The sequence below is a fragment of the Rattus rattus genome, chromosome 5, assembly GCF_011064425.1.
Source record: "Rattus rattus isolate New Zealand chromosome 5, Rrattus_CSIRO_v1, whole genome shotgun sequence".
In the NCBI taxonomy this organism is placed as follows: domain Eukaryota; kingdom Metazoa; phylum Chordata; class Mammalia; order Rodentia; family Muridae; genus Rattus; species Rattus rattus.
Genome location: NC_046158.1, coordinates 96928396 through 96941993, shown reverse-complemented (window position 1 = coordinate 96941993; position 13598 = coordinate 96928396). Strand labels below are relative to the sequence as shown.

Sequence of the window (13598 nt, the reverse complement as noted above, 5' to 3'; positions counted from 1 at the left end):
AAGTGCTGATCTAGGCAAGGTACAGGCTCTAGGGCATAGGATCTAAAGCTTTAGAAGTGCCTTTAGTGACTTTCAGTTGGCTGGAGAGATAAAGGCAGCCTTAAATTGGTGCCAGGTGTCCAGGGTGTGGCTAGGCCTATGAGATGGTTGATGCCATCTCTGATCTACAGTTTGTGGCAGAGAAAGGGCAGGGTACAAAGAGAGCTGTTTCTTTCTAATAGCTCTAAGGAAAACTGCCTGGAGACAGTGGAGCTGCGACTGGCTAGGAAGGTTTTGAACATGTGAAGGTATGAGAGACAGACAGACCATGCCTCACCTGGAGTGGGATTTAGGAGATTGTAACAAAAGAAGGTCAGGAGTTTGGTGTGTTTTCAGGAAATGGTGAGAATGTATTCCGTCAATAGAAACCAGTGGAAGCCCCATCAGATCAGTGATCTTAAGTAGCTCTATACTGTGGGCACCGCTTAGCCATGCTTCTGAGAATGCCAAGATGGATATCTGGTTTCCACAGTAAGGAAATAGATAGAACTGGGCTCTGAGCCCCAGTTGGATATGAAGAAAGACAGTCTCTAACAAGAACAAATATGGCCTCCAGGAGGCTATTTATTTGCAAGGGAAAATTCTAGTTTAGGCCCGGTGCCAGGACAGCAAATTCCATGCAGACTTCTCATCTTGTGTCTTCGTTTCTTCTGATTTCTCAGTGATGTGGACCAGGGTGAGACCCACAGTGCCCTGAGCCATGGCCATGGGGTGGGCCACCAGGTCCTGGAGGGTGATGTTGTCCCCCAGGACAGTGTCCTGGACCATGGCCATGGGATGGGCCACCAGGTCCTGGAGGGTGATTTCCCCCAGGACAGTGTCCTGGACCATGGCCATGGGATGGGCCACCAGGCCCTGGAGGGTGATTTCCCCCAGGACAGTGTCCTGGACCATGGGCAGGAGGTGGCCCACAGTGAGAATGACCCTGGCAGTGTCCCTGTTGAAAGCCAAAAGAGAAATGCTAGAACCAATGTCAATGGCTGCAGTCAATTCCTCTTTACCTCCCCTCCCCAAAGGGACTCAGGATTCCTGGGCATCTGCAAGGGGGTGTAGTGGGAAGTTGGGTGATAGGAGTAGCAAGGAACTGCTCCTAGCCCTGCTTCTTTTGCAGTGAAGTTATTTAACTACTGGGCAGGAAAAGGGGAAGAGTCTAGATGCTTTACGTTTGTTCCCTTTGCGGAGCTGTGACCTCTTCTTCTAGATCTTGAGTTATTTATTTGTAAGAAGCAAGAGTATCTTATAGGTCACTTACCCGATCTGGGCTCTAGCAGAATGGCTAATGAGTTCTGCCTTGCTAGAAATGGCAGCTCACTACATTGGGGAGCAAAGGCGACGCTAGGGAGGCTGGAGAAGAATTCCCTGAAAGCCAGGTGGGGAGAAAGCCAGGCTGAGGAGAAGAGGTAGAGAGGGTGGACAGCTGGGATGTGTTGTGTGTAGAGAGAAGTGTGTTAAATGTATATACAATAGCTATGGTTGTAGAGTGGGTGGCACGTGCGTGCCCTTAACCTTTTAAAGGGGTATAGGCAGGTGGATCTTTGTGGGTTTGAGACTAGCTTTATCTAAATAGTAGTTTCACGCCAGTCGGGGCTATAGAATGAAGCCCCCTTTAAATTTTTTGGCTAGGTATAGTGGTAGATGCTTTTAACTCTAGCAACATAAGAGGCAGAGACAGGCAGATCTCTGTGAGTTCAAGGCTAGTCTGATCTAAATAGTGAGCTTCAGGCCACATGATGTAATCTTGTCTCAAAAATAAAAGTAAATAAATAAAATTTTAAAAGTGTGTCTGGGTACGGAGTTCAATGGTAGAGAATTTATCCAGACACTGTAAACCCGGTACTGTAAAAATTAAACCACAACAAAATAGCTATGTCTGGATATGTGCCTGTAGGTGGGTGCACAAACATGTACACACATGTACACACATGTACACAGATGTATGCTCAGGGTGACAAGGTATGGGCTTATAATGCCCCTGTACTACTGCCAGACCCAGTCAAGAAGAAGGGAAAGTACAGTTAAACTTCCACTTCTCAGATCTAAAAGGCCTGGGAAAGTATTGCTTCACCTTCCTTGGCTGGAGACCAGGAGTGATCATCTCTTGCTATAGGCCTAAGGAAACCATAGGGCACTGGCGTCTGGAGCCCAGGGTTGTAGAAATAGGGTTATGCCCCTCTTTCCTGGGAGTGGGATGGTTCCCTCTCTGCTTTGGCCATCCAAGGGGTTGATAGGGCAGAATACCTACAGGGAAGGCAGTCTCCATAACGGGGGGGGGGGTTATCCTCTTCCAACAGTCCCTGCCCCATCTGGGCTCAGCCATTCTAGGGAACAACCACTTCTCACCCTACTATGGCAGGGTCACAGACCCAGGTCAGGAAGTCTGTCTGCTGCTGGCTGGGAGGTAGAAGGGGTGAGCAGGCAGCCTTCCCTTCCTTCCCTAGCAGAAGCCTGCCCTAGGAGCCCTGCAGTGTGGCTGGGGCTTGAGAGCAAGTGAGACAGCCAGCTAGGGAAGCACAGAACAGGCTGGGAACCAGCAGGAGAAAGGACGGGCTGCTGGGCCAAGGGAGGGAAGTAAGGAAAGGAGAGAGACAGATGGGAAAACAGAGGAGAGATTGCCAAGGAGAAGGTTGCAGTTGGCAGGGGTGGGCGGATGCCGCAGCACTCCGCCCTTCCCAGGCTGCTGCCTGAGTTTTCCTGACTTCATTTGGCAAAGTCCTGGTCCAAGAATGAGGTGAGAGGCCTGAAAGAAGCCGCCAAGGTGGGAAGGGTAGGGGCAGGGGGATGGGGAGGAAAGAAGGATAGAGAATGTTCCTACCTTGCCACCTGTTAGAGAGAAAGGGGGAAAGAAACAGGGCTTCAGTCCTTTGGGTCCAAAGGGGACAACTTGCTCCTGCCTCCTCCCTGATGTCTTCACCCCTGCCCCACCCAGGCTCCTCAGGCTTGGCCACTTGCCTGACAGTCATTCCTTCATTCATCCACTAACAGTAGATTCATATTGAAAGTCAATACAAAACTTACTTGTGTATCCCTGTGGGTTCAAGAGCTGGCCAAGTCCCCTGGGTGGCACAGGGCCAGATAGGAGGTTAAGGTTTTGTCCACACTGCCAGTGGTCTGCCCTCCTAACCTTGGTCAAATTTCAGGGCCCTAGGGAGGCATGCTATTGTGGTAAGCCCTCTTCTGCCTTGTCTGGGCCCCAGCCAGCCTCCCTGACTCATCCCTGAAGATCAACCCATAGCCCCTCAGAGCTCTGTGCTGGTTTCTCCTCATATCCTGGTTACAACCTTCTGGTCTTTGTAAAGACTCTAGGCCTTTGTTCACGCTGTCTGCTGCTTGGAAATCTCTCTAACTTCGCTCTGCCTTACTGTCCAGCAGGAATTCCACATCACTGGGATGTCGAGATACCCACTGTGCACAAAACAGCTCATTCTGCTGAAGCCTGTGTGGTGGGCTTTGGTGGGAGTTCTAGTTCTTTTGTGTCTTTTGAGGGGAGGCAACAGTATGGCCGCCAAGAACTCCAGACCTGGCAGTGCTCTCACGGTCTCATCTCAAGCACAACATCTAACATCCCTGGGCCTCGTGGGGACTGTGGAAGAGGGACTTGGCCTGCCTGTTTTCTCCTGTGGTTGAAGGGCTAATGAGATGGAGGGAGTATAGACTTGTTTCTTAAATATAAAGTGCTCTTTGGAATACAAAGGTTTGTTTATATTTGAAACTCTGTGCACACCCACCTATACACACACATGCGCAAGCACACTTGGCATCCAATACATATGGCTGGTTGACTGCCTCTGCACCCCCCCCCCCTTCTCTTCCCTCTTCTGCCTCCGAGCCACCCAGTCATGCTTACCTGGATGCATCTTTACCGGGCAAGAGCAGGAAGCGACACACAGAACACCTGTGGTTAACGGATAACATTTTTATTTGCGGTGATCTAACCCCCAATCTAATCTCTTTCCTTTCTAAGGCTGTATACACATAGTCCCTTCAAAAGAAGAAAGGGGTGCCGGCCAAGTGCCCTGGTCATGATACCACCCCCCAACCCATAGGTCTCTGTATAAACACCTGCTAAAGAGCTGGGATGGGAAGGCTTGGCTCCTTCCTGTATGCAGAGTAGGGAGGGGCAGAACAGATGGGTGGGTGTGGGCTTCTGGGGAGGAGGGGGACCTTAAGGACTTTGTCCTTGCCGCACAAATGAATGGATAGCCTTCCCCAGTCCTTACTGCTTATTACTGTCTCCTCTCACAAAGACTGGAAGAGGGCGAGGAGTTTAAGGTCTGAGTCAATTTGTCATCCACTGACAAGCTGTCATCACCTGGAGCTGTCGAGTGGTCTGTCGAGGCTAGAGCCTCATCTTTTGGGACCTGACATGCAAGGCGCAATTTTTTTTAAAGATGTATTTACTTCACATATGTGAGTACACTGTCCCTGTCTTCAGACACACTAGAAGAAGACATCAGATCCCATTACAAATGGTTGTAAACCACCATGTAGTTGTTGGGAATCGAACTCAGGATCTTTGGAGGAACAGTGCTCTTACCCGCTGAGCCATGTTTCCAGCCCCAAGGTGCAATTGACAGTCCTAGATCTGACAACCCTATAACACAGTGCACTTGAAGACTAAAGGTATCAAGACCCTCTGAACTCACACAGACACTGAGCAAATGAGCACAGACACACACACACACACACACACACACACACACAGAGACACACACACACAGACACACACACACAGACACACACACCAATACAAAGGCACAGAGTTGCAGATCAAATCTTGAGCCTTGTACTTGGAAAGCAGGCTTTCTACCATGAGGTCTTTCCCCAGCCCTAGAAAACCACTCTTTTTTTTTTTTATTTTTTGCTTCTGCATGTTCAACTGAAATCAGTCCCAAATTATGCCCATAGTCTTTCTGGCTCTCTACTTATTTTTAATTTTTTTTTAAAAAATTTTACACATATGGGTATTTTGCCTCAACTTATGTTTGGGCACCATATCCATGCAGTGCACACAGAGGCCAAAGTAGGAACCAGATACTCAAAAACTGGAGTTACCCGTGGCTATGAGGCACCTAGTGGGTGCTGAGAATTGGGCCCAGGTTCTCTAGAGAGGCAGCCCGAGCTCTCAACTGCTGAGCCGGCTCTCCAGCCTCAACTGCTCCCAACTCTTCACCCTTGACTAATGATGAGCTTGGAAGAGTCTCTCGAGGCTGGGCTTAGGTGTGTGAAGCGATGTTAACTGAAATCTTTGGGCCAATCAAGACCGGGGTTAAAAGCAAGAGAAAAGACAGTCCTTGGAAGGGACTTTGCGAGCCTATAATTCTCAAATGACTCTCTACCTGGTGTGTCAGTTCTAACTCTTGCAGAGTGGAGGTCCAAGGGCTAGCCTGGAAGCTGAGGAGGACAGAAATGCATACAATTGAACAACTACCTGGCATAGACACAGGCAATCCTTTAGAAACCGATCAACATGTGCAGACATATGTTATCCTCAGAAAGAGCCAGAGGCACAGGAACCATTTCAATGAACTGACACATACTAGGATCACACAGGCACCCATCCATTTACACAGAGCCCTCTCCCTTCACCACCCTCAGCACGCAGGCCCAGGTCCTTACCTAGGAATGTAGAGAAGGGACAGGAAGACTGAGACCGTCTCCCCTCCAGGGAGTATTTGTACAGGACAGGGTGGGGCTGGGTCAGGTCATATGCTTTCGGGAGAGTTCAGGGCTGAGCGTTCAGGGAATGAAGAGGGCCGGGCTAATCTCTACCTGGGCAAAGAGCACTAGAAAGCAAAGGTGGGTGGGGCAGAGAGGAGAGAGGGGACCTTCCCAGAGCCAGGTGCGAGGTCGCAGGGCTAGCATACTGATTTCCGCCAACTAGACAGGACTGGCAAGTGACCCCTCAGTACATTCCTCCTACCTTGAGGTCCATGGCCCAGAGTTCTTAAATTGTTATCCAGTCCAGGGAGCTGTCTGGAAACAAGTCACACACAGAAAAGGGGACAACGGGGATGAGATCTGGATGAGGCAGAGAGGACGAAAACTTTCAGAACTCAAGCTGCCAAGTTGCTCCACCTTTGTAAACTGCGGGGCAGACGCCCGGCACCTGCTGTGCCAGGTACTTTGTTCCTGTGCTCCCTCGGGCAGACAGGGGCCCTGGCTGTGAGCTTCCTGTCTCTGAGATCCTTTCTTCCAGGGCCTCTGATCTCCGCACACCTCAGACTCAGCGACACAGTGGCTCCTTCAGTTACTTGGCCATTGACCCCTCTTCTGGTGTTAGTTAGTGGCCAGTAAGTTTGATGGATGATTTTCTTTTCATTTTTAAAAAGTTTATGTGTTATAGGTGTCTTACCTGCATGTATGCCTGTGCACGCCATACATGCAGTGCCTGTGAACGTCAACCAGAATCCCCTGGATTCTGAAGAGGGCGTCAGAGCCCCTAGTACTGGAGTGACACACACTTGTGACCTGTCATATGGAAGCTGGGAATCGAGCCCAGGTGCTCTTAGCTGTGGAGCCCTCTCTCTAGCCCCTCGGTGAATGAGTTTTGATAAATTTGCTGAAGTTAGCTGTTGTTGGGTAAAGACTGACTTCTTTTTTTGTGGTTTATATTTGTGTGGATTTTTTTCCTTCTGTGTTTATGTGTTTTTAAAAATTATTTTCTCTAAGATGGCTGTGCTCTGCCCTAATATTACAATGCTGCTCCAAACAAGATCCTTACAAGGTAGGCTACAGAATGAGAACCTGTCAAAATAAAAATAAAACTGAGATTAGCAATGGCTCAGTCGGTGAAGGCACTTGCTGCTGTCCACCCTGACAACCTGAGCTTGATCATCTGAGCCCACATGGTGGAAACAGAGAACTGACTCCTAAAGCTATACTCCGACTTCCATACTCAGTTCATGGCATGCCCATGCACACACACACACACACACACACACACACACACACACACACACACACACACACACACACAGAGAGAGAGAGAGAGAGAGAGAGACATACACATGCAAACACACACACACACACCCACACACACACACACACACACACACACACACACACACACACACACAGACACACACACACACACACACACACACACACACACACACACACACAGAGACACATACACACAGAGACACAGACACAGACACACACAAACACACAGACACACACAAACACCCACAGATAGAGAGTCACACACAGACACAGAGAGAGAGAGAGACATACACATATACACAAAGACAGACACACACACACAAAGACTCAGACACACACAGACACTGAAACACAGACACACACCCACACAGAGAGAGACACAGACACATACATAGACACACACAGACACACATAGATAGACCAGACACACACAGAGACACATACACACAGAGACAGAGATACAGACACACACAAACATACACAGATGAGAGACACACACAGACACACACACAGAGACATACACAAAACACACACACAGAGACACACACACTGAGACACAGACACACACATAGACATACACAGACACAGATGCACAGAGAGACACAGAGACACACAAACACAGAGATAGAGAGTCACACACAGAGACACAGACATACACAGGTAGAGAGACACACAGACTCAGATGCACATGGACACTGAAACACACACACAGACACACACACACAGATACACACAGACAGAGGGAGGAAGGAAAGAAAGATGTATGTGTGCGTGTGTATACACATAAAAAAGATGTTAAAAAAAATGACAGGGCTGGGGTATAGCTCAGCGATCATGCCTAATATGCCCAGGTCCTTAGGTCTGATACCTAGAATTTATGAGTGTCATGGTTTAAATAAAGTAAAAGTAAAAATGTATAAACGAAAACCGGGGTGGAATGTTTTCCTCAGGGTGTTTTTTCCCTGCTAGGGTTCCACACTCGCTTCCCCAGATATCTTCTGGATATCTTGGCAGAAACACAACCCAGCCACACACTTTCTTATACTGAGCCCCTTACACAAAAGAGCATACCACTGGTGTTTTTACCCTGCTAGGGTTCCACACCTCAGTGCCCCAGATATCTGCTGGATATCTTGGCATAACCTCAGCCCAGCCACACTTACTTAAATTGAGACTCTTTCTTAAAAAAAAAAAACACACTCATTTAGCATTAAAGCAATCCAGCGTCTAGATTTGGCAGATCCACATTACACTGTCCTAATCCCAGTTCCCAAATTACTCATCCCTGCACCTTTTATTTACCAAGTCTCCAGCTTCTTCTCCCCCCTGGTACCTCTAACTCCTCTCAGTTCCCCATCGTCTCTCCAACTCCCTCTTCTTCCTCCTGGCTTCCTTCTCTAACCCCTCCTCCCTCAACTGTCAATCCTCACCCCCCCCCTCAGGTTCCACTCGCTCAACTGTCTCCAACTGTCAACTGTCAACCTAACCTCTGAATCTAATCCCCCTCTCACTCCCAACTCCTACCTCTGCCCAAATCTCACGCTCTTGCCTTTATTTAACAAATTCAGAGAAAACCCCAAGGCAAACCACAACATTTCCCCCTTTTTGTCCAGTTAAAAAACTTTTTCCTATACATAGGTGAACTAAGCATCATTATTACCATTCTGCAATTTATAAAACCAACAATATGCTGATCACCCAGTCCACCAACTCTGTTCACCAACCATGTTATCCACACCACATCTTGGCAAGGCAAACCACAACATTTCCCCCTTTTTGTCCAGTTAAAAAACTTTTTCCTATACATAGGTGAACTAAGCATCATTATTACCATTCTGCAATTTATAAAACCAACAATACGCTGATCACCCAGTCCATCAATTTTGTTCATTAACCATGTCATCTATACTAAAAACTATACTTGACTATATCCTGGTTCTAGATCCTATGCCACCCTAAAACTACTCTAACAGATTTATCATCTTTCTCAATACTAAACCATTCGGGTTGTCTATGAGACTACTAGTCTCCAACCACATCAGAAATCCAAGAATGATTAATATTACCTGAAAACATAGGAAGCACAAAACATGGCTTCCAAGCTTAGCCAATTTTATAAAGACTGCTGATCACCTGGACAGTCCCCTTATTCCTTAATATGCTGGAGCATCAGTCTTCAGCCTTCTGGCCCAGGATCATCTGACAGACCTTATCAATGCAGATTTTGAAGGGCTGATCACCCTGCCTCGGCAGAGATTATCAGTCGACTATTCTGCATAATTTGTCCCTTTCTGGACAGTGTCTTGTCTGTAGATGAATTGAAGCAATTTGGTCAGTGGCTGCGTTACCACGTTTTGTGCAACTCCATTGATGCTCAAGTTCTTCTTCGAGTCTAAGGGGCCCTGTCAGGGGCAGACAAGTCTCTAGTAAAATGATCTAGATGAAGAAATGTCCATAAACAGGTTATTCTTTGGACTTCTGATGCCCTTGAAGATTTCCTATCTACATAGGCGTTTCTGAACTGTTAACATAGAGTACCGCTGGCCCTCTCTAATCAAGTATTTACAAAACCCATCTAAACTGACTTAGAACCATAACCTTGCCATCTGACCCTTAGCTGGTACTGGTTAATCAACTAAAAATAATGTATAACAGCAGTTATAGGACCGTGTCTAAGACTTGTATTCTTAGATGCATAGTGGAGGCACAATGCCCATGTTAAAGTAGCAATATTAATCTCAATTATAAATCAACAAGAAAGTATACCATTGAAAACCTCGCATTTGTGTAAAATGCATTCTATACCAATGAAAAGATTACAGCTTCAACTTTGTATCAATTACAAACATTTCTATCAATGTAAAATATAGCTGTAAAATTTTGTTTAAGAGTAAGTTTGCCAATCTATCTGTTTGTCTATTTCTCTAACTTCTATGTATTACTATATCTAAGAAGGATACAAAAAAGGAAAGGAAAAGTAGCAATCCCTGAGTTTACATTCTCTAGTTTCCCCTGCCCAAAGCTACATTTGTATTGTATCCCTTAAAAGAAAACTTATCCACAGTTCTTAAAATAAACAGAACCATCCACCCCAACATAAGGAAATGGGACGACGATCTTCCTTGTCTGCTTCCAGCTGGATTGGGGCGAAGAATTCCCTTCTGGGGCCCAAGGGGTATTAGGAAAAGTTGGCTTTGTCGAAGTAGAGCTAGCCGGGATTTGCCTGCCAGTCATTCTGTGCTGAGAAAGTTCATCGCTTAGCTGACATCTTGACTATGACAGTCTGAAGGGCTGGATAAGTAAGATGTCCATTCTGGGAAAGTTCTGAAAGCAGGCCTTTAAATCAAGCATCTTCAGTGTAATTAAGGGAGAATCAAACACGAAGTTGGACTGGAAAGTCCCGGAATCTCAGCATCCCAGAGTGTGTATCATTTCAGAGCTATCTTTATCTTCCTTCATCCTGCAGCACACAAAACTTTACAAGCATTATATAGTTCTATAAGCATTTTCAAATGGGATAAGCAGGGTGCACAGTTTAGTAAATAAAGATAAAAAAAAAAAATGACTACCTTTTTTCAGGTTAGGTTAATCATATAATCAAACAGAATATAATTTTGTAATACATACGACACAAGTTATGAGGAATTTGCACTCAAAATATCACTGGCTGTTTATAGACATTTCAGTCTCAGCTAGTTCATACACGGAGACCTAAACAACCTCATATATACATCACCTATTTGTTGATCGTCTTAGTCTCCTTTTTCTTCTGTGTTGCCAAGGACTTCAGGAGGTCTCCCCTGTCATTTCTGATTTTTATCAGCTTAGAAGCAACCCACACCTTTTCTCCTCCTGTAGAAACATAGCCATACCCCCTTCCCCAGCGTAACACATTTCCCATTTTCCATTCTGACGTCAGAATATCCTTAATATAAACAGGCTGGTTTAGTTCAGTAGTCTTTTCCACAATCCAATGTCTTTCAGCAGCTGTGCTGTTTTGTTCATCAGCATTTAAAAAATTTAAGGTTAATAAAGCACTATGTATCCTATCTCTGGGAGTTTTTGTTGACCCCTTTTGCCTGTTAAGCATCTCCTTTAGACTTCGATTAGATCTCTCCACAATCGCTTGTCCTGTAGGATTGTGTGGTATACCTGTAACATGTTTTATATTATAATAGTCAAAGAAGCACTTAATCTTGTTAGAGATATATGCTGGACCATTGTCCGTTTTAATTTGTATGGGTATCCATTATAGCCATAACTTCTAACAAATGTGTAATTACAGAATCGGCCTTTTCTGACGCTAAGGCAGTTGCCCATTGAAATCCTGAATATGTATCTATAGTATGATGTATGTATTTCAGCTTACTAAACTCTGTAAAATGGAGAACATCCATTTGCCAAATTTCATTTCTTTGGGTAATTTTAGGGTTAGTTCCTGTAGGCAATGGAGTTTGATTATATAACGAGCAAGTAGGACATTGCCTCACAATCTCTTTTGGCTTGTTGCCAAGTGATAGAAAATTCTTTCTTTAAGCCTTTGCTGTTAACATGGTGTTTTTTATGAAATTCTGAAGCATCTAGTACACTTCCTATCAGTAGCTGGTCAATTTCATTATTACCTTGTGTCAGAGGGCCTGGCAGACCTGTATGGGATCTTATGTGTGTTATATATAGTGGGTAACTCCTATTTCTGATTTTTTGTTGTAGCTGAATAAATAGTGATGTCAACTCGGAATCATCCTGAATAAGTTCAGCAGTCTCTATGTGCAAAACAACCCTTTCTGCATATTGAGAGTCAGTTACTATATTAAGAGGCTCTAAAATCTGACAACACCATGAGTATTGCATACAGTTCAGATTTTTGAACTGACTTATAGGGACTCTCAGTCACCTTGTTTACATTTTCCGATTTATATCCTGCCTTCCCTGACTTACTGGCATCAGTGTAAAATGTAGGGGCTCCAGATATTGGAGTTCCCTTTACTATACGAGGGAGGATCCAGTTAGTTCGTTTTATGAACTGAAGTCTTTTGCTTTTAGGGTATTTGTTGTTAATGTCTCCTAAGAAGTTACTGCATGCTCTTTGCCAATGTTCATTTTGTACCCACAAAGAGTTAATTTCTGCATTAGTAAAAGGTACCACAATTTCAGCCGGATCCATTCCAACTAATTGTCGAAGTCTCAATTTTCCTTTAAGTATCAATTCAGAGACCTTCTCAATGTAGGTTTTCAGTTTCTTACTCTGTTTATGTGCTAAAAATATCCATTCTAAGATATAATCTTCCCTTTGCATGAGAATTCCTGTAGGGGAATGAGTAGAGGGCAAGATGACTAATATACAGGCCATCTTTGGATCAATACGATCCAGATGTGCGTCCTGCAGTTTCCTTTCTACCAAAGTTAGCTCTTTCTCAGCCTCAGCTGATAGTTTCCTTGGGCTATTTAATTTTTATCGCCTTGTAGTGTTTGAAATAAATTGCTCAACTCTTGAGTGGTCAAGCCAATCACAGGCCTCAACCAGTTAATGTCTCCAAGTAGTTTCTGAAAATCATTAATGTCCTTAATTTGTTTCTTTTGATTTGCACCTTTTGTGGCCTAATTCTTTGTACACTTATTTTATACCCTAGATAATTAATAGAATCCCCTCTTTGTATTTTCTCAGGGGCGATTCGTAATCCCCAGCATGGTAATGTTTTTTTTACTTCATCAAACATTCTTTCCAGGATATTTATATCTGAATCAGACAATAAAATGTCATCCATGTAATGATAAATAATAGATTGGGGAAATTTTTTGCGAATTATATCTAATGGCTGCTGTACAAAATATTGACACAAGGTTGGGCTATTTAACATTCCTTGTGGAAGGACTTTCCATTGATATCTTTTTATGGGGCTTACCTTATTAGGGTAGGCAAAAAAAAAGGCAAACCTTTCCTTATCGCCTTCATGTAGAGGAATAGTGAAAAGCAATCTTTTAAGTCAATCACTATAATAGGCCACTCCCTAGGCAACAAAGAAGGCAGGGATCCCAGGCTGCATGGAACCCATCGGCTGAATAATCTTATTAATTGCTCTGAGATCTGTCAATACCTCCATTTGCCAGACTGTTTTTTAATGACAAATACTGAGAATTCCAAGGGCTGGTGGACTCCTCTATATGCTGAGCCTCCAGCTGCTCCTGGACTAGCTGCTCTAATGCCTGTAGTTTTTTTTTTGTCATGGACCACTGATCAATCCAGATGGTTGGTCAGTCAGCCACCTTAGTGGCAAGGCTGTTGTTGTTTTAACAGCAGTGGCTCCTTGGGGTAGCACTAAATTGTCAGCCTCTGCTGTATCTTGCTTATGGACAGCTTGGACAGTCTCTAACTGTCCTTGATAACATTCCCTGACTAATTTAAAGTTTTTATTAGGAGTCTGATGAATTTTAGGGCCAGAACCTGAAACTGAGGGGATATTAATTTGAGTTTTCCACTGCTGTAGTAGATCTCTTCCCCATAAATTAATGGCTATATCAGCCACGTATGGCCTTAATTTTCCTACCTGACCTTCTGGTCCTATACATTTAAGCCACCTGATGCTTTGTTTTATTTGGGATAAAGTGCCAACACCTTG

At 44.8% G+C, this 13598-nt stretch overlaps 1 protein-coding gene across 1 annotated transcript; it reads right to left on the bottom strand.

Moving 5' to 3' along the window:
* Positions 1-570: 570 nt before the first annotated feature.
* Positions 571-5762, bottom strand: Phgr1 (proline, histidine and glycine rich 1). Its single transcript, XM_032903934.1, has 4 exons — positions 5656-5762; positions 3884-3931; positions 2852-2859; positions 571-976 (listed from the first exon to the last, which is right to left on the bottom strand). Exons 2-4 carry the CDS (start codon positions 3891-3893, stop codon positions 698-700), a joined length of 297 nt encoding a protein of 98 aa, XP_032759825.1. The 5' UTR covers positions 3894-3931; positions 5656-5762; the 3' UTR covers positions 571-697.
* Between the last annotated feature and the right edge of the window lie 7836 nt (positions 5763-13598).